At 46.2% G+C, this 21,130-nt stretch overlaps 6 protein-coding genes across 6 annotated transcripts; 2 read left to right on the forward strand and 4 right to left on the reverse strand.

Moving 5' to 3' along the window:
* Positions 1-880: 880 nt before the first annotated feature.
* Positions 881-2,395, forward strand: BDW43DRAFT_292635 (zinc-binding alcohol dehydrogenase family protein). The gene has a single exon (XM_032043743.1). It carries the CDS (start codon positions 1,189-1,191, stop codon positions 2,233-2,235), a length of 1,047 nt encoding a protein of 348 aa, XP_031894791.1. The 5' UTR covers positions 881-1,188; the 3' UTR covers positions 2,236-2,395.
* Positions 2,396-5,653: 3,258 nt separating this feature from the next.
* Positions 5,654-6,070, reverse strand: BDW43DRAFT_316366 (chaperonin 10-like protein; the record flags this gene model as incomplete). The annotated part of the gene is made up of 1 exon (XM_032048285.1): positions 5,654-6,070. One exon carries the CDS (start codon positions 6,068-6,070, stop codon positions 5,654-5,656), a length of 417 nt encoding a protein of 138 aa, XP_031894792.1.
* A 146-nt stretch (positions 6,071-6,216) lies between these two features.
* Positions 6,217-7,914, reverse strand: BDW43DRAFT_323416 (putative MFS polyamine transporter; the record flags this gene model as incomplete). Its single annotated transcript, XM_032049740.1, has 5 exons — positions 6,217-6,422; positions 6,484-6,538; positions 6,607-6,694; positions 6,747-7,673; positions 7,739-7,914. The coding sequence occupies 5 exons, from the start codon at positions 7,912-7,914 to the stop codon at positions 6,217-6,219; spliced, it is 1,452 nt and encodes a 483-aa protein (XP_031894793.1).
* Positions 7,915-11,331: 3,417 nt separating this feature from the next.
* Positions 11,332-13,673, reverse strand: BDW43DRAFT_233480 (uncharacterized protein). Its single transcript, XM_032039558.1, has 5 exons — positions 13,142-13,673; positions 12,784-13,086; positions 12,347-12,721; positions 12,212-12,283; positions 11,332-12,162 (listed from the first exon to the last, which is right to left on the reverse strand). Exons 1-5 carry the CDS (start codon positions 13,516-13,518, stop codon positions 11,514-11,516), a joined length of 1,776 nt encoding a protein of 591 aa, XP_031894794.1. The 5' UTR covers positions 13,519-13,673; the 3' UTR covers positions 11,332-11,513.
* A 2,644-nt stretch (positions 13,674-16,317) lies between these two features.
* BDW43DRAFT_316369 (uncharacterized protein) lies at positions 16,318-16,592 on the reverse strand (the record flags this gene model as incomplete). Its single annotated transcript, XM_032048286.1, has 2 exons — positions 16,318-16,491; positions 16,554-16,592. The coding sequence occupies 2 exons, from the start codon at positions 16,590-16,592 to the stop codon at positions 16,318-16,320; spliced, it is 213 nt and encodes a 70-aa protein (XP_031894795.1).
* Positions 16,593-17,264: 672 nt separating this feature from the next.
* On the forward strand, positions 17,265-17,764 carry BDW43DRAFT_292647 (uncharacterized protein). Its single transcript, XM_032043744.1, has one exon. It carries the CDS (start codon positions 17,414-17,416, stop codon positions 17,714-17,716), a length of 303 nt encoding a protein of 100 aa, XP_031894796.1. The 5' UTR covers positions 17,265-17,413; the 3' UTR covers positions 17,717-17,764.
* Positions 17,765-21,130: the final 3,366 nt, after the last annotated feature.

Consider the following 21,130-nt stretch of genomic DNA (forward strand, 5'->3'; position numbering starts at 1 on the left):
TTATTATCCTATATATAATCCTGACTATCTACTTCACATATCTTCTATATATACTAATATTTCTTAGAAGTCTAGAAAGATCTCTAGTTATAAGGCAAGTCCCTCTTTCCAAGACTTTTTATAACATACTGAGTATATACAGTGCAAATCTTTCTCTAATATCTCTATCTCCTTATCTACCCCCAAGAGCAAGCGTGCTACTTCTAAAAAGGGCCCTAATAGTAAGCCTACTATCTTCCCTCTATACCGAGTATATGCTGAGAGTTTAATAGCCGCTAGTGATAGAAAGCAGCCAGCACGCGGCAAGAAGACTGCTGAGTCTATATCTATAATTACTTAAAGTATATGTAAAGTATATACTGGGAAGACATTTAGAGATAAATTATAGATATATAAATAGAGTTGTTTACTGGGTCGAGCCTCGATTCACAGCACTCCGGAAACACCTACTCCACCTAAATTACAGGTTTAAAGCTTCCTATCTCAACAGTGTATATATAGCAGGGGCTGAATACGAGCTGACTGTTGACAGGGCACTCCAGGCGCGAACTTGCAAGTTGTGTTTCATTGTTAGCCACAGAACTCATAACATACAGTAGCACAGCGTCGCGTCGTAGCCGCGGAATAATGCCACTTATCGACTCGACACCCAATTCGTATACACCCTTTTTACCAAGCAAGCGTTCTCCTTCTCCCTCACTAACTCGCTATCTGACCTAAATATATGATAACAGTCTGGTAGGTCTGACAAAGATAAGGGACAATTGAAGTGAAACAAAAGTACGAACTCTATGGCCACTAGCGCTATAATTCGTACGTCTCTAGAATGCAAATTTGCATTCTAGATACCGAATGCGGCTTAGCGGTATCATTCAATGTTGACACTACTGTTCGGGATTTCTGTGGTTGGATTAGTGATCGAGCCTCGGTGTACCACTCAGAACCGTAATTATAACGCCTCTGGCATATTCGTCAACGAGGTCTAACTCACCATTCGACCCAGAGATTACGAATCAAGGACGAACGTTATTGGTAATCGATCGGATCCGGTGCTATCTGGCTGGCTGGGGAACTCGTATAAATCTTCAGTTCTAATCCTCCTTCATTTACATTACTCTGTAGTTACCTCTTCTTTTACATTCTCTCTAACGCCCCCACCACAAGAATCTGTCTTTTTTTTTTACCAGCATGTCGTTTCAAAAGGCAGTCGCCATCACTGCGCCCCAGGTTGCGACCCTTGTCACAGACAGACCCCTCCCTAAGCTGCGAGATGACTATATCCTTGTCAAAACGGTCAGTGTGGGCTTGAACCCCACTGATTGGAAACACATAGCGTTTCTCGCGCCCCCTGGTGTTCTTGTCGGCTGTGACTACTCTGGCATCGTGGAAGCGGTTGGTAAAGATGTGAGCAAGAAATTCAGCAAGGGAGATCGTGTGTGTGGCTGTGTGCATGGTGCCAATGCGGTGCAGCCCGAGGACGGCGCATTCGCCGAGTATATCGTGGCAAAGGGCGATCTGCAAATGAAAATACCTGATAACCTGAGCTTTCAGGAAGCCGCCACATTAGGGGTGGGAATCACCACTGTCGGCCAAGCCCTGTACCAGAGTCTGAAGTTGGCTCTGCCTACTGAACCAGCCCAGAACTCGCCTTTTATTCTCATCTACGGGGGCTCCACGGCCACTGGCACACTAGCTATCCAGTTTGCCAAGCTGTCTGGATGCAAGGTTCTTACCACAAGTTCGCCTGCACACTTCGATCTCCTCCGCAAACTTGGTGCGGAGGCGGTGTTCGACTACAATGAGCCCCAGGCGGCTGCGGATATCCGGAAGTATACCGACAACAATCTGAAGCTAGCACTGGATTGTATTTCCCTCGAGACCAGTGCCCAGTTCTGTGACAACGCTTTATCTACCGATGGTGGCGAGTACAGTGCCCTCCTACCTGTTGGCATCGGGCGTGCCAATATTTCTGCCCGCTCAACACTGGCGTACACAGCAATCGGGGAAGCTTTTACATTTGGAGCGACTCCCGTGCCAGCCAACGCGGGAGACAAAGCATTCGCAGAGAAATTCTGGGCCCTAGCAGAGTCGTTGCTGGCGCAAGGAAAGATCAAACCCCACCCACACCGTGTAGGTCAAGATGGGCTCAAGGGAGCGTTGCAGGGTTTGGATATGCTAAAGGAGGGCAAAGTAAGGGGAGAGAAGCTAGTTTACAACGTCGATGAGACTATTTAGACGCATAGTTATTTGTCCCAATATTGAAACTCGATTAGTCCATTGTAATGAATCACTCCCCTCCCACGTATGGAAGAGTGACACATTGATTCAAGTTGCGAGCCATAACATGGCAGGAGCTATAAAGTTTATTGGCTCATGTATTGCAAACACATTCCTTTCGTATAGTCGGCTAAAAGATGCCTATCCGTGCCAAGCGCCTCCCACTCCCGGTGTGGTACAAATACGGATAGTGAACGCACATTTACGCAGACGGCTACGCCCCATGACTATATCAATGCTTCCCAGGATTCGGGGAAGACCTTTAGCTATTATCGAAATTAGATGAGCAGATAGAGATGACAAAAGCTCTAGTCATCTTCTAATATTTCTACTCCTTGAAAATTGCTGCGCTTGTATACTCAGAAGAGTAAGGACTTCCACCCTAAGTAAGTAATGGTTGACCGGGTAACCGTAGATGAGAGGCTGGGGAATATACCACGAGAAAGCCGATTGCAGAAGTATAAAGCCGGATTCATAGTCAAAGAACAAGCCCCCAATAACAAAATAGTGCAAATATTTGCGACGTATGAGGAGTCAAACTGAAGCCCTCATCAATACTTCTCGAGCGTAAGATAGGCCTGCTGAAGACAGCTGGTTGTGTGTAGTTACTCAACTGTGCAGGGACAGCCTTGAATGTGACTTGGGTGATTAAGATAATGAAGGGGAATGGTACATGACGGGAAATTGATGTCAGTGCTATGAAGGCAGATATCTGGAAAACTAAAACGAGCTAGCTACGTATAAATGCTGCGGTGGATGCCAATGGATGGATTTCATTTAATCCTATATTTTAAGGTACTCAAAATACCTAATATCTGCATCAAATGCTTCAGGGGATTAACAAGCGTCTAATTATCTCACTAGACTTGCCGTATGTTGCCAAAACGATCTTATACCCCTTTTTATAGGGTAACAAACCCAATTCACATAGAAAGAAAAAAAAATAGAGCGCATGTTGAATGCCTTCTAGTAATGCGCAGGTCTATCTAGAATCCATATCTAGATAGTAAATCGCTGGACTTGTAGCAATCAACGCACTTTATACAAGGGCCTTTCTAATGAGAGAATATCACGACCATTCACGCCTTATCCGCAGCTCAATATAATCAAGTCGTTGGCCTCAGTTCTGGAAAAACAGCTCAAGATGTTGTGCATAGAGCTCCGGCACCTGGAAGAGATGCCCATGCCCAGCATCAGGATAAAGATGTAATTGAGCGTTAGGGATCTTCTGTTGTAAGACAAAGCTGTTTGCAGTGGGTGACTTAATGTCGGTATGTCCATTGGTACGTAGGCCTCGAAATGGTCCGACTCAGGTCCCAAAGGTCGGAACCTCGAACCTGAACCTGAGGTTCTCAGATTGTAATACTTGGAACCTGAATCGGGTCGCGGTTCTATCAGGTTCAACTCAGGTTCGAACCGAACGGAACCTGATTTGCATAATCTTGCCAAGTTTTTCCTAATTCGGATGGATAAAATGATGATTCATCTAGGTTGTGTACTGTAATTAACTGCTGTTCTGGTCACTATATGAATAAATATCGCGATATCACTGTATCCCTTATGAAATTATATGAAATTCGTCTGTATATAGAATATTTAGCCTAACAAACTTATATAGAATCATATTTAGTGGCATTCGGCTCATTCGGCCCTTAGTATTTATTTCTAGCAGAGGTTATGGTTGATGTGGTATATAAAGTACGAAATATATGTTCTAGACAGAGCTCATACTGTACTGTACCACTACCCTGATCAACATTTTGAATATATTCCAACAGTCGCCATTAGAATTAAACTGGCTAATTGGAAGCCTATACAAAAATATCCATATTTTAAAGCTATTTTAAGTCGATTTACTCTACATTTACTCTGTATATTGCGTGTTTATCCCTTAAAGGCATCGAGATTATACGCTTGGGGTCGGGGACTTCGGCAAAATCAGATTGAAACAACTTTTTATATGGGTCAAGATGGGATTCCAGGTTGAAGTCCAGGTCAGGTTCCCCAGGGTCTAATTCAGGTCCTGACAGAACCTGACTATTGGGGGCCTTACTGACCAAATTGCCACACACTCAGGTAGGTAGCCCAGTCTATATTAGAATAGACGTATCAACACCTTCATTCAACTCACACTGGCAGCCAACTCTCATAGTTTTTCCTATTTTCCCCAGCTCCAGCTTCCTTAACCTAAAGTATGTCTCGCTCAGTCCTTCTCCGTCATTCTAACTCTATTACTTACCATGTCACAGAGCCAAATCTCTCAGTTCTCTGACAATTATCCCTCGTCTATCCATGAGGGTACTTCTCTGGATAGCTTTTCCTTCCATCCATCCGATAGTTTACAGCCATTCTTCCCTGATGCTTCATACAGTCAGCAGACGCCTGCTTCTACATCTAACACGGAATTCATGCGGCCTCTGGTACCACCCTCCATCCCTAATACTCTTGAACGTGTTGGCCCAGAGAAAAAGAAAAGCTATCTTCTCTGGGCAGAGATGGTGAATGATGAATTCGTTGGGTGGTGGTTGAAGACTGGGTTTGGAGGTCGGTTGAAAAGGAATATCTTTGAGAATAAGCGCCAGGCAGAGTGCTGGAAGCATTTTCACCTGGTTGCTTGTATCCAAGATGGGTCTCCGAAAGTTATGTGTAAGATATGTGGCCAAATCCTTAACCATCCAGCACACAGCCATCGTGGGACATCCTCTATGAACAAACACTTGCAAGGGGCAAGCTGTCGGTGGGTAGCGCCTCATTCGCAAGATATCAGAAGGCTTATACAACAAGGGGGTATATTAATATATTCATCCCTACAGATTCATTTTATCTCTACTAACTTCTGGTTACCTTAGGCACATCTGGCCTCTCAAAAACCCACCTTTACTCCACAAGCTTGGATGGAGAGGATAACTGCATTCATTACTGCCTTACGACTGCCCTTCCGACTGGTTGAGCACCCTCAGTTTAGTGCCCTTATTGAGATGGCTCGGCTTGCACCGTCCGTACCCAAAATCCCTTCGGCATGTACACTTAATCCTCATATTCAGGAGAGAACTGTACTTCCTATTCTTACTGAATATAGCCTTATCGCAGAACTTGGTGCTAGTTTCAAGAGAAATACAGTCTAGAATAAGCTTCAGGTTATTTCTGGTCTACCTGCGGATCTCAGCGGTGAACTGGACATATTTATAGTTAAAGACTGTGTCTGCGCCCATTCGGTAAATAAGGTCAAAATTATAGGAAGAGCAGGTTATGAGAACTGTATATCTAGATATCTTGGCAAACTGAATGGCCAAGGTACCAGTTTTAGTAGAGCCCCTAATACTAGGATAGGCGTAGTCTCTTTCCTAGGCTTAGTAGGTAGGGCCAGCTTCAGACTTTAGTAAAGAGCCTGGCTAACCGTGTTAATACCGATATCCAGGATAGCAGTATCCTGGAAACTTATATTATCGGGGATCTTCATCTGTAGGTCACCCTTGGCCATGATATACTCGGCAAAGGCACCATCCTCAGGCTGGGCAGAGTTGGCGCCATGAGTGAATTCACAGACACGATCGCCCTTCTTGAATAGCTTCTTGATATCCTTACCGGTGGCTTCTACAATGTCAGCATAGTCGCACCCTACCAGCACACCAGAGGGGGAGAGGAATGCAATGTGCTTCCGGTCGGTAGGATTCAAACTGACACTAACGGTCCTGACAAGAATATAATCTTCCCGAAGGCAAGGGATAGGCCAATCGGTAACGAGGCCAATCTTCTTCGGCTCCGTAATGATAACTGCCTTTTGTGTGGTCATGACGTCTGAGAACAAGTGGGAGGATGGGGTAGTGCGTGGAAGCAGCTAACGAGAACTATGAAAAGCCTGGCGTCTAGATCTAGGAACGGATTATGTATATGTACTGGTTGCTCTTGCGGAGTACTTAGGGCGTCATGATATTCAGATTAGTTCTTTGCTTGGGCAAATTGACTATTTTCGCGCAACCGGTCTCCGTACTTGAATAGGAGCCAAGGAATAGGGAGAAGTAAAACCGAAATAAATGCCCAAACACTTCCTGCCCAATTAATCCCCAGATTTTGATACATTTGAATGGTAAAGAGTGGAAAAACAGCTCCGAGGGTGTATCGCAATGTTCCATTGGCTGCGAGGGCTTCATAGGGCTCTATTAGTGGATGCCATCATTCAACACGCTTCCTCAATGCAACGCTTACCTGAGGCAACAGCTTCCGCGCGATAGTCTTGGGCCATGTATATAATTGTGGATAACTGAGGGACTGGGTCAGCTTTCTGACTTGCGCCACCTTCATACCTGCCATCAGAGAATCTAGACTTACGAACAGGGAGAATGCGCCCCATCCAAAGGGAATCCCAGCAGCGACTAGGGTAGCCCAATGGCCTCCACGATGGGCTTCCCACGCATTCCTAACCCCACGTTAGTATATAAACCAGAGGGTATTGAGCTGAAGATACTTACCAAAAAAGCCCAACAGGAAGAAGAACACTTCCCACCATCCCGGTATACAATCGATGTTCAGGCGCAGGGTTACCGTTTGCAGCTTGGATGGCCTTGGCGTACAGGGTCCTGTCAAACATAATGAAAGTCACGATGGCCATCAAATATCCGATGACAACGCTGATGAAGCCCAGCCCAGCTTCTCGGAGATCAAGTCCATACTCCAGCTGCAACACGTACGTCGCACTGCCGAAATAGCTGAAGGTTACCGCATACGCAAATGCCGTGTAAATAGTTAGCGACAAAACAATGGCCTCGTTGTACAGCATCTGAACGGGTCGAACTATAGAGTAGCGCATAATCTGAGTGAAAGTCGTTGTCTGACTCCCCCTTTCATTGACTGCCACAGCCCTGTCAGACTTTCGTAAAATCTGCTCCTTCATAGTTTCGCGCATTACAAGAGTGCCCAGGAAAATCGGCGCTCCCAGGATGAGAAGTAGGTACTGTGTCCACCGCCAGTCACCTTGGCGATTGTGCAGAATATAGGCACCGGCGAGCGGTCCGAGACTCGGGCCTAAGAAGGGTCCCAAAATGAAGAACAAGGAAACGATTCCTCCTGTTCTACCTAATGCCCACACGTCGCCAATTGTGCCGGCCCCTGTGGCGACGCCGGCCGAACCAAGAAAGCCGGCCAGGAAACGACAAATTAGAAGGGTACTCAGATTCTGTGCGGCCGCGGCACCCCCAGTGAAAGCAAGGAGGCATAGAGCAGTAATCACGTACACCCATTTTCTGCCCAGAGTTTCGGATAAAGGGGCAATGAAAGCAGGTCCAAGGGCTATTCCGAGCGTATAAAGAGTAAGGGTAAGAATGGACTCTGTCCGACCGACGTTGAATTCGATGGCGATTAATCCGGTGGCAGGCACCACAACCGATGTACCAAAGGTGCTGTGCAATGTCTTGTCAGGTTACTCAAAGCCAAGGTTGCAAAAGAAAGGATAAAGGGTGCATACATCCAAAAGGCTAAAGCACAGGGGATGAACGTATGGAAGACTTTCAGACTAATATTCCAATTGGCAGGGTTTCTCTTCTCATTAGGATCCTCCCAAGATAAGCGTCTTGTATCCGGGGCCGGTGGCCTTTCTTCGATATGGCTACCTGCTTTGGATGGGCTTACGGTTGGAGGCATTCTGTGAGAGATTTATACTGTAGATTCCAGAATCGCAACGTAACGTCCGGAAGGCCTTAGAAAAGGCAATGAGTAACGCTAAATAGCAAATGACATTATGTCCTTGCAATTTGCAATTAGCCGAAGACGGCATAACCACAATTTGATGATTAATCATCTTCGTATGGCTAGAACTAAGCAGCTACCTAGGCAATTACGTAGGTAGAGATACCAAACAACCATTCAATTTATGACTAGTGATCATTCGGTATATCCGCACTTTGCGGAGAGGATATGTGGATACCCATGCATACTGAGGACGTTGCCGGAGTCTACCTTTTTCGTTATAGTTTTCCTGGTAATGGAGAGACGCTTAAAGTGTAAACGGTAGAATTTTTACAGAATATACTGTAGAACCGAAGGGATTGACTGTAAGAAAGCTCAACATACGGTCAGGAGGGGACTGGTCGAACGGACTCAATCTTCTAATGGTCAGTCGTCAGGATCTACCGTCCCTAGATCCATTGTCGGTCTTGGACTTGATCACTCATTGAGAGTACTGTACTTAAAAATTATCTAGAGGCATTATTATGAGATATGTATAATCTATTCTGATCCTGCTAAGGTATTAGTGACCAGCCATATTTAAACTTGTAGTGCCTTAGAGTACTAATTCCAGATTATTAATATGATAATACTATCCCGCATATATCTTGCAGGTATGTAGAACTGCCACTAGACTTGTTAGGCCCGCGGGTTGGGCCGGGTTAAGACGATATACAAACCACCCACAGGTCAAGATATATATGTGAACCACCCGCGGGGGCCAATAACTGTAGATCCTTTCCTACTATAGTAATGATTTACATTCTTTATATAATACAGTCTTATAATATAGCAATTTATTTATATTATTATATGTAAATAATATATTTACAGTATTTTTTGTCTTGGCAACCCGCGGGCTAACCCGTTGACCTGTGGGCCGGGTTATTGCATTGGTCAACCCAGCCCATTTCTTGGCGGGTTGGGCCGGGGTTGGGCCGGTTTTCGTGGGCTGGGCCTAACAAGTCTAACTGCCACTGTGCGGGGTTAAAATATTGGTCACTAATTACTGGCTGCCAGAGAATGAGTAGCTATCTCCTCTTTATTTATTATTAAGAGAGTGTATATTAATATATTATAAAGAGATTACACTCGGCTTGCTATTAAAATACCTGTCTATAAGGAAATTATTGCATGTTTTTATTTATAAAATCAAATCTATTATACTGGATTGGAGAATCTACTACCCAACTGGGACATTCACTGACCTGGGTTATAAAGAGGAACTCTCAAAGATAATTATATTAATCTATATATATGCCAGACTGCCAGTGTTCTATATTATTTTTTATTATAGAGATGTCTGCCAATACTATATACTGAGCTGGAATTTTCTGTATAAATATATAAAGATTTCAGTAATCTTTAATTTACTTATTATATCTATTTAGATAGTTAGTGAACAGGGTGAAGCCCTTTATTAGACTTATATTTAGCTATATTACTGGGCATTTTTCTCCTGGTAAGAGTCTGAAGAGAACTTACTTTATGAATACTATCTACAAGACGTTGAAGCCGCATATTACAGATAAAGATTATAATTAGGATATTAATGGCGAGGAGCTAGAGCGGGAATTTATGCATGTTAATGATTTCAGGGTTTCTCTGACAGGCTCTGAGGATGAGAAGAGGTGGTTCCGTGACAACAAGCTGTCTCCTTGGGGGCCTTATCTCACAAACTAGCTTGTGACTGGTCAAGCAAATGCCTGCCCTGGTCACGCATGTTCGGGCAGAACGCAGCTTTCGGACGTCGTACTATTGGATGTACCTCGAAATATCGCGCGCATAATAGTACTATCCTTTGCATATCAAGGAGCTTATGATACCGTAGTATACGTAGTCATCTTGTATACGTGTGCCATGGTCTGTTAATCATTCGGGTACAGGAGGGAAAATCACATTTAGATAATGAAAACTAGGCTCTAAACTTGGGAATAGTTCGGTCCTTGATATACTTCATAATTGCTACAGGCCGACTCAATGCCGCTTAACCATATAGGCGAACATAAATCGCCTACTCTTTCTTATTATTATCAGTAATATTAACCACCTCGTGCTGGACACAGTATCCGGGCTTTAGCTACTAATATGGAAGGTTGAATAGTTAAAGAAGTGCCTTTTAACCTAGTCTTAATAAAATTACTAACCCACGAGAAGCCTCTACGATACGGATGGGACGACAATTGCTAAGAGAAAATTGTATGTGCTATAAAAATGCCGTTGAATGATAAGACTGTTTCAAATGGGATTTGGCATGTAGTGGTCTATTTCCAATAAGCATCTTGTTCACATGCGATTGTTTAAAAGCTTGGGGAGTGCATCGCCTAGGAGCTCCTTCCTCATCAGACAGACACTCCATGCGCGCCGAAAGAGTATATCCGTTCAGCCATAGACATAGAATGTTCTGCTAAGCTTTCTGGCGCTAACTCGCCCACAATCCCATCATTCCAAGCCTCTTGAGCTGTGAACCTGTGTCCCTCGAGAGCCATCTTGCGGCCCTTGGTGTCAATTTGACGCGAATGATAGCGGTAATCCCAATAAAGTGCCCGAAGGTAAGCCGTAACCCGGAAGGAAAAACAAGAACCCGCCATACTGATATCGAGGTGGTACCAGGCGCGCGGAATCCAAACAGGCTTCGAGAGGTCGGCGAAAGCAGACCGGTTTTCAATTAGAGAATTCTGACGAACAGTCGCGGGATGCAGTTCGTAGCTCTGGCAGCAATGCACCCAGTCCAGCCCGGCCTCGGTCACCAAATACTTCCAATGGGCGACGAATCTGAAGAGTCCTCGAGAACACATGGGGTGACACCATCTATCGCCTGCGGCGAAGCCGAATCTGCAATTGGGATCGCTAGAAGGCTCTGTGAACTTGGCAGTTACCACATTGATGAGCAAATCACCTTTGCCATTCCCGGTTGTCCCCAGTGGGACTCTCTCCAACTTGGTACCAACCGGTCAGCAAGTATCCGTATCTGTGATTTTGGCCCAAACGTTTCCCCCCATGAGTCTCATCCACCGACTTTACGTAGGGTGTTGTTGATTACGCGCCCTGAACGCTCCGTATATTTTCGCGCAGTACGCATTTTTCTTCGCGTAGTGTATGCAGATCTTGTGTACTTGAGTTCCCTTGAAGTATTAGTTCCTGCTTATTAATCTTCAGTCTAATTGGTACAGGGCGAAATGGCACGCTACACGATGGTTTTGAGGCACTAAATGAACGGCAATAGGCTCGGGTTTGCCCGCAGGCAGGGTTATCAAGCAATAACATCATAGATCCATGGTATAGTTACCGTCTATCCTGTGCACGATAGCCACCAAGAGACCCGTTCCTCCAGAATTAGTGCAAACTCAGCCAAAGAAGGACTTGTGTGGCGCACACTCTGAAAGACTCGGACCGCTGTTTGAAAGCATGGCAAGAGACCGGATGACACCAAAGCGCTAAGGCATGTAATTTTCGATGTCACTAAGGCTGCCATGGAAATTGTGAATATACTATGAGTGGAGTATAATAATGCGTTAGATTGGCCTTCTCTGCGTACTAATCAACGTTGATCTTGGTTGAACGTACCTGGTGCACAAGGTCCAGAGGTTAAGCCTACAGCTGTGCACGGCGCACGCAGCACTGCCAATAAAAGCGGAGTAGCTTTCAAAGAATTGGAGGCAATGAGGGAGCAGAGTATCGTCTACTTCCCCTCTCGAAGACGCTTGGTAGACGGCAGGCCAATATACTGATGCTCTGAACGCGTGGTATTGTGTGCTCAGGAATTGCACCTGGGGTGAGCCCGGGGAGGTCGCTTCCAGTTCTTTGCCGAGAAATTGGAATCTCTCAGGGAGAAAATTGTGCCATTCTTCTAGTTGTCGATCAAGTTCGGCAGCAACGATGGGTGCATACTCAAAACTGCCCCCCGAAACTTCTCTCACCGACAGAATGCACCTCCGGAGCATCTTCCGCATGGCAATCTCAGTTACGAAGTATGACAAATCGGCCAATGGCTCGTTTGTCAATGTATCATCCCTGTCACCAGTAAATGTAGAGCATGACGGTGATTGCCCCGCTGAAAGATCAAATGGCAATTCCCAAATGCCGCGACTGGTCGGCATCGGAGCGATCGGACTCAAGTCCCAAATGCCACTATTTTCCAGCTCCAGTTGAACCAGTATCTCACTAGATGATGGTTAGTAATGGCTGCAGCCATCTTGGGAGCGCATCAAACCTTTCAATTAACAATGAAACCCAGTAGCAATTTCCGACAATACTTGGCTGTTCTTTTTCCCAATCGCAATTGCTACAGAAACCATGGTAGTGAAGTTAGAAGATTCATTTAATGAAATTACTCGGAGGTACTTACATGCTCAGACTATCCTGTATATGATAAGATGCTAAGGACACAAAGTTGTGGGCTTGGCATGGTTTGACACAGCATAGGAAGTAGATACTGAAGAGCAAAAGGCACTGCATGGCACGGATACCATCACCATCCGTTACTATGCAAGGGAGCATTCCCAAAGCTGCTTTGATATATGAGTTCTCATCCGACTTATCTAGTCGGTGTGAAAAAGCGCCGTCTGCAAATAAACTTCCGATAGCTAAAACCAGAAGCGCGAGGCAGGATTCCGATGATGTTGGAAAGCCGTTCGTAATGGCATGGGCAAACTCAATAGGAAAATCGCCGTGGAGAACTGGGTACCAGGCATGGATGTGCTCGGCAAATTTATTTAACAGGCTGTGATTAGGGTCCAATTAACACAGATTCCAAAGACCAGATAGAGAGTGAAGTGTACACACTGAAAGGCATGCTTATGAGGAATGACCAGTCTAGGGATTTGGGACGTTGGAGATGCAACTGCGTCTCTTCTCCGTTCCACCTGCTCGACACGGCACGAGAAAGTCCGGTCTAACCCTAAAAGTGCCATGAACACTTCATTTCGGATAGTCATAAATGGGAATCCTCGGACCATGTCTAAGGTCTCTCCGTGGTCACCAGGAAATTGTCTTTGTGGCGAGCCACCCTGTCTGGGTACCGCCGCCTCGACGGCAGCAATAATCTGATCTATCTGATCCCGAATCCTAGATAACTCCTGCTCTAAGCTGCAATGGCCGTCAGAGAACATAGTGATGTCCCGGATCGGACGAAGATACTAACGGTGTAGTAGGGTTCCCTAGCAGCTCCGGATAAGAGCAGTCTTTTGCACGCTCCCGGCAAAAGGAGCACTTCGGTCGTTGACCATCACACTTCGTCCGTCGTTCCCGACAGGTGCCACAAGCCTGAGGGTTTCGGCGTCGTCGAATGTTTCGGGAGTCCATGATTGATCCCGTTATATTTAATGAACCATCTGCGTCATCAGCCGAAGGATTTGGGGAGGAATTAAAAATACGTAGTTTAATGCCTCGCTCACCCTGCTGCCGCTTTCTGAAATTAAGTTCCACTCTATTTTCTCTAGGCCAATTACCCGTCTTCCATAAATTTATACGTGCGGGCCATGATAGCCTTGCAGGACTAAAATCTGCCGTCATCGTCATGATGGCTTCCAGGGGCACCGTGCAAACTGTGGTTTCTTATCCAATGGTAGGTGAGTATAGAGCGGCATTGATTTAGCGTGAGTTTTGGGCACGGCGAAGGACGTTAAGAGGTACAAATCTTCATTTTATTATCTAATATGATATTGTTATTAAACCTATAGAAGCTTTTGGCCATTCCTTTCAACCAGAAAATGCGTCTCTGAGACGGCGAAGTAGCTCATTCCATTGTTTCCCTATTAACCTGAAGATATTCGACTTCGGCTCTAGACTTGTTAGGCCCAGCCCACGAAAACCGGCCCAACCCGGCCCAACCCGCCAAGAAATGGGATGGGTTGACCAATGCAATAACCCGGCATGGGCCGGCTTTCTTCCCTGGGTGGCCCACAGGTCAGCGGGTTGCCGGCGGGTTGCCGGCGGGTTGCCAAGATAAAAAATACTGTAAATATATTATTTACCTATAATAATATAAATAAATTACTGTATTATAAGACTGTATTATATAAAGAATGTAAATCATTACTATAGTAGAAAAGGATCTACAGTTATGGGCCCCCGCGGGTGGTTCATATATATATATCTTGACCCGTGGGTGGTGGTTTGTATATCATCTTAACCCGGCCCAAACCCAACGGGCTGGGTTGAACAACCTCAAAAACCCGGCCCAACCCGCGGGCCTAACAAGTCTATTCGGCTCGATCTGGGAATGTATTAAACCCTGTATCCATCGCGCTTTCCGCTGTTCTAAGATCAAATGTGTGCTTGATGCGATAGGTATTACCGACCATACTAATCAGAAAGCTATGTAGTCCTGGGTTTAATTATATAGAATCGGAGGATAGTGCTTGAGATATGTATGTCTAATCCACCAGTGAAGTATATTAAGTATATTCACGCACCTAGGGTTCGGTTGATTATGTTATCTTCCCGTCGCCTCGGCGTTATCTCGGTGAAATACCAGCTTCTTGCCTCTTGGCGTCATCCTTCCAAGGCCATGTCAGCCAAGCCGGGTCATTCACTAATCGTTTCCGTGATGCTTCATATCATTATGCTACTTCGCTACAATCTCCGGCCTACACATAACCCAACAGTGTATCAGGTGGCCGCTCTAACCTCCTATATCCCGCCGTGATGATCCTCACAACTCAGCATTGTAGTCCCGATTTCCCCAACCATAACAACTTTCCCGAACCCAGTTGAGATACTGATTGATTGGTCTCCGCCCCCCGGAGTCAAGCTTATTTCTAAACCCTAACGCCAAGCCTTCATTTCATGCACGAGTGTCGTACGACTATTTGGCGGGGTGGAAATATAAATATATTTAGAACTGGGAGGTGCGCGCTTCGCACGCTGCGGCCCTGAAACGATGAAAAGGGATAAGAGATTGGGCCTCAAGTTTTTCTTGAATAGTTAAAGCCAATCAACAACCGACAGGGCGTTGGCGTTGGCGTTGGCGTAGATTTATTGGCTGAGCATCAGCATGAGACGTTGTTAGGATGTCAGAACGGTCTGTGCGCTTCATCCCCATGACATAGACAGAATCTGACTTCAACCGTACGGAGTACAAAATGTGGCTTCAGAACGATGCTGTATGAAACCAGCAGTTTCATGTTGACGACATTCAATTACCAGAAGCATACAAGCCCCATCGCATACTGTACCTCCTTTAGTAAGAGCGGTTTTCTTCCGCGGCTTTAGCTTCTTTCGAGATACCCACGCCGACTTTGGTGGGGATTCTGCTTGTTTTGGTCGTTTTCTGGAGAACTACCCATATATCCCGAAGGTCATCTCGACGGTCCCTGGATTTCGAATAGATGCCCGACCACGAGTTTGTTTGAGGTGGGGGAGGAGTGGAGGATTCATGACATTCCCGATTCCCCTGGGAGAGGAACATAGTCACATAGGGTATTGTATTATAGTACTGAGCAGGCAGCGGGCTAATGACCGTTCGTACTTTCGTAGTCGACGAGAGGACAGCCCCTCGTCTCCCTCCCTCTCATGCCCACGCCTTTCCCAGCCAGCATACAGACGTTCACCACCGCACAAGCATACTTGGCGACTAAATGCAACGCCGTCATCAGGACTGCTCTTGCCTTCGAGAAGACCAGGGTGCACTAACCCGAAGGATCAGCCCGCTATACCTGTCTTGCTAAACTAGTTGGTCATTCTCCGTGCTCTCGTCGATTCGGTGTGGTGATTGCTGTGGTGGGTCCGGGGCTTATATGGGTGGCTACCCTCGGGCATTGTCGATCGAGGTAAGCCGCTTTATTGTAGGGCGGCTTGAAGTCGTAGAGATAGCCATCGCGAACAACAGAAGCACCTCGGCCTCTTCATACCGAGAGACAGGCTTGTCAACAGTGTTGTAGCGATAATGTAGCGGTACGGTGGAAACGGGATTGCGTCGATAAAAACCAGAGCCAAAACCTACCATCCATCTTCGCATAGTTATATAGATTAGGCCTGACTGATGTCCTCAGCAAAGAAACACTCACGTCGTCTTGCGGTCAATGGCAACAGACAAGGCGGCCCTTTCCTCTGTCAGACAGGATGCAAAGGGGATAGTAGTCGGATTTGTGCGTTGCAGACGCCTTTCTTCTGTTTCTTCGGTTCAAATTAATTGGGGGAGAGGTCATGGAATCCCACACAGATACCTAGGCATCTGCATCGGCCACCGGTACTCCCACTTTTCCCCTTTTCTGGCTTTTCACACCCCCCAAATTTTTATTGATACGTTCTCCTCGTCTCACCGGTGTATCTTTGGAAAAGCCAAACGCCTCAGTTGACCGGTGAACATTCACGCCTTCATAGTGTTGTAGGGGAGGTCAGCAGGGCATAACCAGCCGGATCATAAGTCAGGTAACTGACGAGCACCGTCGCGGCCTTGGTGGTGTGGAGAACACATAGCAATGCGTAAAACATCTTCACCCGGGCTGCAAACAGCGGTATGTCGGACAGGATGAAGTGTAGTCGAAGAAACTACAGGTTTATCAGCTCTTGTCCATCGTATACCCGACCTATCCTCGTGCATAGTCACTCACTTCCAGAACTGGTGGGAAGAAGCCCGTCATAGACGTCATAATTTCTGCCCCTGTCACAGAATCGTCAGTGGTGATCTCTTGTGGCCTTGCCCGATGGGAACTCAACTGAGCGGATAGGAACAGCTCCAACGGAGCGCCACTACTGCTATGAGAAGGCCCACAAGGACCACCGAGAAAGTAGCATCAACGCATTGATAGAGCGGGTGCTGTCTAAACGTTTGGGTTGACAGCAGGGCACGGGCAGTTGCTAAAGACAGGAGTATCTACGCCAGGATGGCATGGACGATGTTTGGAACGGCCATATGCGGCGGCCTATGTGACAACCTTTGTCTACTGATCATATACAGACCTCTGGCTGTACTTTTCTGGACGACAGCTTCCTTTATGTCTACCACTCATCTCGACCCTTGACCGGCCAGCGTTACGATACTATACCTATGAAAGTCCGACGAATTTGGTCACAAATGGCCTAGTCTTGCTTATTTTTAACAATGTTCCCCTTGGCCATCGTAGGTATCATACGGGAATTTACCACGATCATGGGACCTGGAAGATCCCGAGACCTAGGTGTTGACTCTCAGGAACAATCGAAAGTCGGTGGGTAAATGAGTAGCCACAGTGAGCATCACCCCGCCAAAGAGTCATGGTCCTGAGGGGACTATCATCCCTCAATTTGTGACTACTATCCACAGGGAGGCAAGTTTTTGAATGGTCTCCTTCTGTGAAGCAGAACGTACTTGTGCGTCGTATGATGGCACGTATTCGGCAATACTTGAAAGGATGTTGTACGCATGTCACAATCGTCTTCGCGGACCGCTCACTCATACACCCAGCACCCATGAAGCACTTTCCTGAACCTAATGAAACCTAATGAGAGTAGTAGTGACGAGGAGCTCCTGGTGGCACCTCCTTTCACGACGATAGGGCTGTCCATACCATCGATATCGTGGCTGATCAAGCAGCTGGAGTCAGATGGCGATAGACCTGGTATGACAGGCGAAAAACAAGATTCGCCGCGCGAAAAGCCTCAGGACACCGGAGATGCCCTGAGCCAGGCTAGTCCCCGTTCGGAAGCCCATTTCTCCACAGCTTCTCGAGGATCCAAACTACAAACCGCCCAGTTAGTGCCAACAGCCGTCCATCCGCAGGCATGCCCTGATTGATGCCTTGCCGGCGTAAGACTAAGTTTTGTGGCAGCACCCTAACTCCCAGAAGGCGCCCACGGAGAATGACTGCACGCTCACGTGGCACCCCGTATATTGACTTTACCGCGGAGGCGCCAAAGCTGAAGCGCCAGCTCGAACAAGCTAGAAGTCAACAACAAGCGGTAGATCAGGTGGGTCAAGGGACAGTGAGAAGTACACGCTTTCTCGTGAGATATAAGGGCCCTTGGCTCTAGTCATACCCAGCCAATCCCTGCAGCAGCCATAAAAGCTAAGGCACCTGAAGTGATAGTCCTCTAATAGTAATTCAGTCCAAGGCACCAGCAGATTAATATATTGTTCACTAGATATATAAGATTTATATAGAGACTATTCTCTCTTTTATAATAGAAAATACTTCTTAGGACTTATATAGCCTAAATATAATATATTATTCTTGAATAATAAATAGACTAATCTGCAGGCTGCAGCCTGTAATATAGTAAGATAAGAGCGAATTGTTGCTAGGAAAAATGATAGTAACTCTAGATTATACTGATTAATAAACTATAGAGACAAAGCTTAGAGTATAGTAATCTTAGAATATTATATTAAGGAAATAGGCAGTATCTCTTTATAATTAGTAAAGTTATTTTATTCAGGATATTCAGTTTCTCGCCTATTACTTATCTAGCATCTGGCCATCATGTTGTAGGTCAGGGTCTAGTGATAGATAAATCACTGTAGGCTGACTATTCAGATAGGATAGAATAGAATAGGATAGGACAGGAATTTCCTATCCCATCCTGTTTTCCCTCTTGGCATCCCGTTTCCTATTCCATCCCAAACATAGGGCTAGAACGGGAATCCTATCCCGTTTAACCGCACAAAACGGGATTCCCAATCCTAATTTTAAAATAGGATGGGATTCCCATCCTTGTCTTGGCACTATTTTGGGATTTTGGGATGGGACGGGATTCCCGTTTCCCATCCCAAAATCCCAAAATCCCATCCCATCCCGAAATCCCTAGGATTATCCCGTCCCAACGGTCAGCCTAGTGACGATAAGCGATGGTACCGATAATGTGACCTAGTTTAAGGTCTGAGATATGATCCAATCCAGGATCCAATAATATAATCTAATCTAAGGTCCGAGTGTTATACTGTGAATAAATAACTGAATAACTTAAGTCCAAAAGGCCTGGCCTACTAAGTATATATACTCAGTAATTAAGAAAGTATAAATAAGTTAATTACTAACTTAATACTAAAGATATATCCTAAGTAACAGTTAAGATTAATTATAAAGAACTAAACTAAGTATATAGAATAAGTATTTTTATATATCTATCCTTGGCTACTCCTGTAGTGACTCCTTTAGGGGTAGGTCTCAGGGTATATCCAATCACCGTGTGTAGTTCTGTATACTCCATCGTATACTCCCATGGGGGTAGGTAACGGAGTATGTATCACATGACCTTGGAGACTCTTCTTATCTTATCTCTCGGGTAGCCATTGTCTGTCCTTCCGTCATTGTAGTCCTATCACTTTCTGCCTTGCGCGTCGGCTTTCCCCGATAAGGTGCACTAGACAAGGGTCTGTAACACATTATCCATAGTGCTCTGCTCCTGCAGTATCTTTGTAAGTGCACAGCCCGTCTGATAGCAAGAGCAGACTCCTATTGCAGGATATGCCTTTAGATTATGGTAGTATCAGCAATGGTAGGACCGTGAACACCTGCCATCGCAATGTTGGCACTATAACCGGCCAGACAGTACAGCTGACAAGACTGGTTCCTTGATATATCTGCATAACAGAGGTTAGGACAAGCCAACCCTGGAATCAGAGGCCTATGAAATATATATAACACTTCAGTGGTTAATAAAGCTGTCTGGGACTAAGGCGCTAGGTATGTTAGACTGGTTATTAGCAAGTACTTTAATCTCTATTTCAGAAAGCAGGTATACCTTGATATCAGAGAAACATATACTTCAAGTTTGTATAAGATCTATAGCCAAATACTATCTAGCCAGTTTATATTGCTATTATAATAGAAGAGTGGATGCAGCCAATATCACAGAATTTCAACTGGGGCTATTTTATGTCAGACAGTCAGCCGAGAATAACCTGACAATCAAGACAGTGGTTATTCATGTCTGTGTATAAATGGTTATCCTTGTTTAGGCAAACACTTCATGTGGACAACAGCCCGGTCTTACAGCCCATTATAGCAGCGTTTCGCACCGGCAACCAAGTACCAGAGTCCAGGGCATTTCCAATGATCTCTAGCGGATGTTAACATGGCTGCCACACATCAGGAAATCATGTAACCTGAAACCGCGTCGGATAGATCTCAAAGGCCCTATGAAACATAGGCTAACCCGACATGAACCCTATGCCATCCCGACCACACCATCCTTATGGTGGACCGTCCCTGGTGTAGCTGCGGTCAATCCAGAGCGGAAGTCGCCAATCTAGGAAGCGATTGCAGCACGGGGGGTTGCGGGTGGGGGACAACCAACAAGGGCAATATTGAAAGGTATCTGAGGTTGAGGAAGCTGTTCAAACGCAGTCTATCGTCTTCGGCCTCTTCCTGGCCCTCGGGTCGGATAGTCCGGTGGCCCGGGTCCCTTGGATCAGCATCAAAGCTTTGGTCGCTGGCTTTGCTCTGCCTCGTTTGAGGACACGCATCGCTTCGAAATCTGCGGACGAGGCGAGCGAATGGGGGTCGCGAAGCCGGGGGAGTAGAAGGCGATGACATACCCGGTCAGTGACGCGCAGGCTTGCCCGTTGGAACGCGCCTGCCTGAGAAGTCAATGTGGGGGACGCGCGAGCCAACCCAATGGAGGGCCATCTTACATGACCATGGTGGCAACGGGTAACGGGGAATTAGGGTTCGATTCCGGAGAGGGAGCCTGAGAAACGGCTACCACATCCAAGGAAGGCAGCAGGCGCGCAAATTACCCAATCCCGACACGGGGAGGTAGTGACAATAAATACTGATACGGGGCTCTTTTGGGTCTCGTAATTGGAATGAGTACATACTGCTTGGCAGGGGCACGAACCAAACAAACGGATCAGGTGAGATGATGGAGTGGCAACTGCCAAAAACCGTCACAGAATGCATGCAATCGCCTGTCGGTCAGTCCCTTGGGCTGCAGTTCCGTGCATGCCGGGCAAGTCGCGCCGTGCAAACTCATGTATCTATGTTTCGGATAGCTTGGATGGGTATGTCGCTGATGGAAGATTTACCCTGCCGGTCTCTTCAAGCCCATTGCACACGAGATTTTACATCTGGAGCACAAGATGCGAATCAAGACAATGATTGGTTCTGTCCCTCACCTTATCCTGTGAAGGATTACGAACTCTATTGCCTGTCTTCAGGCAGGTGGGTTACTTCCGGGTTGACCGGTCAAGCGAAGTCATTCGCGCATA

The sequence above is a fragment of the Aspergillus alliaceus genome (genome assembly GCF_009176365.1).
Source record: "Aspergillus alliaceus strain CBS 536.65 unplaced genomic scaffold BDW43scaffold_73, whole genome shotgun sequence".
In the NCBI taxonomy this organism is placed as follows: domain Eukaryota; kingdom Fungi; phylum Ascomycota; class Eurotiomycetes; order Eurotiales; family Aspergillaceae; genus Aspergillus; species Aspergillus alliaceus.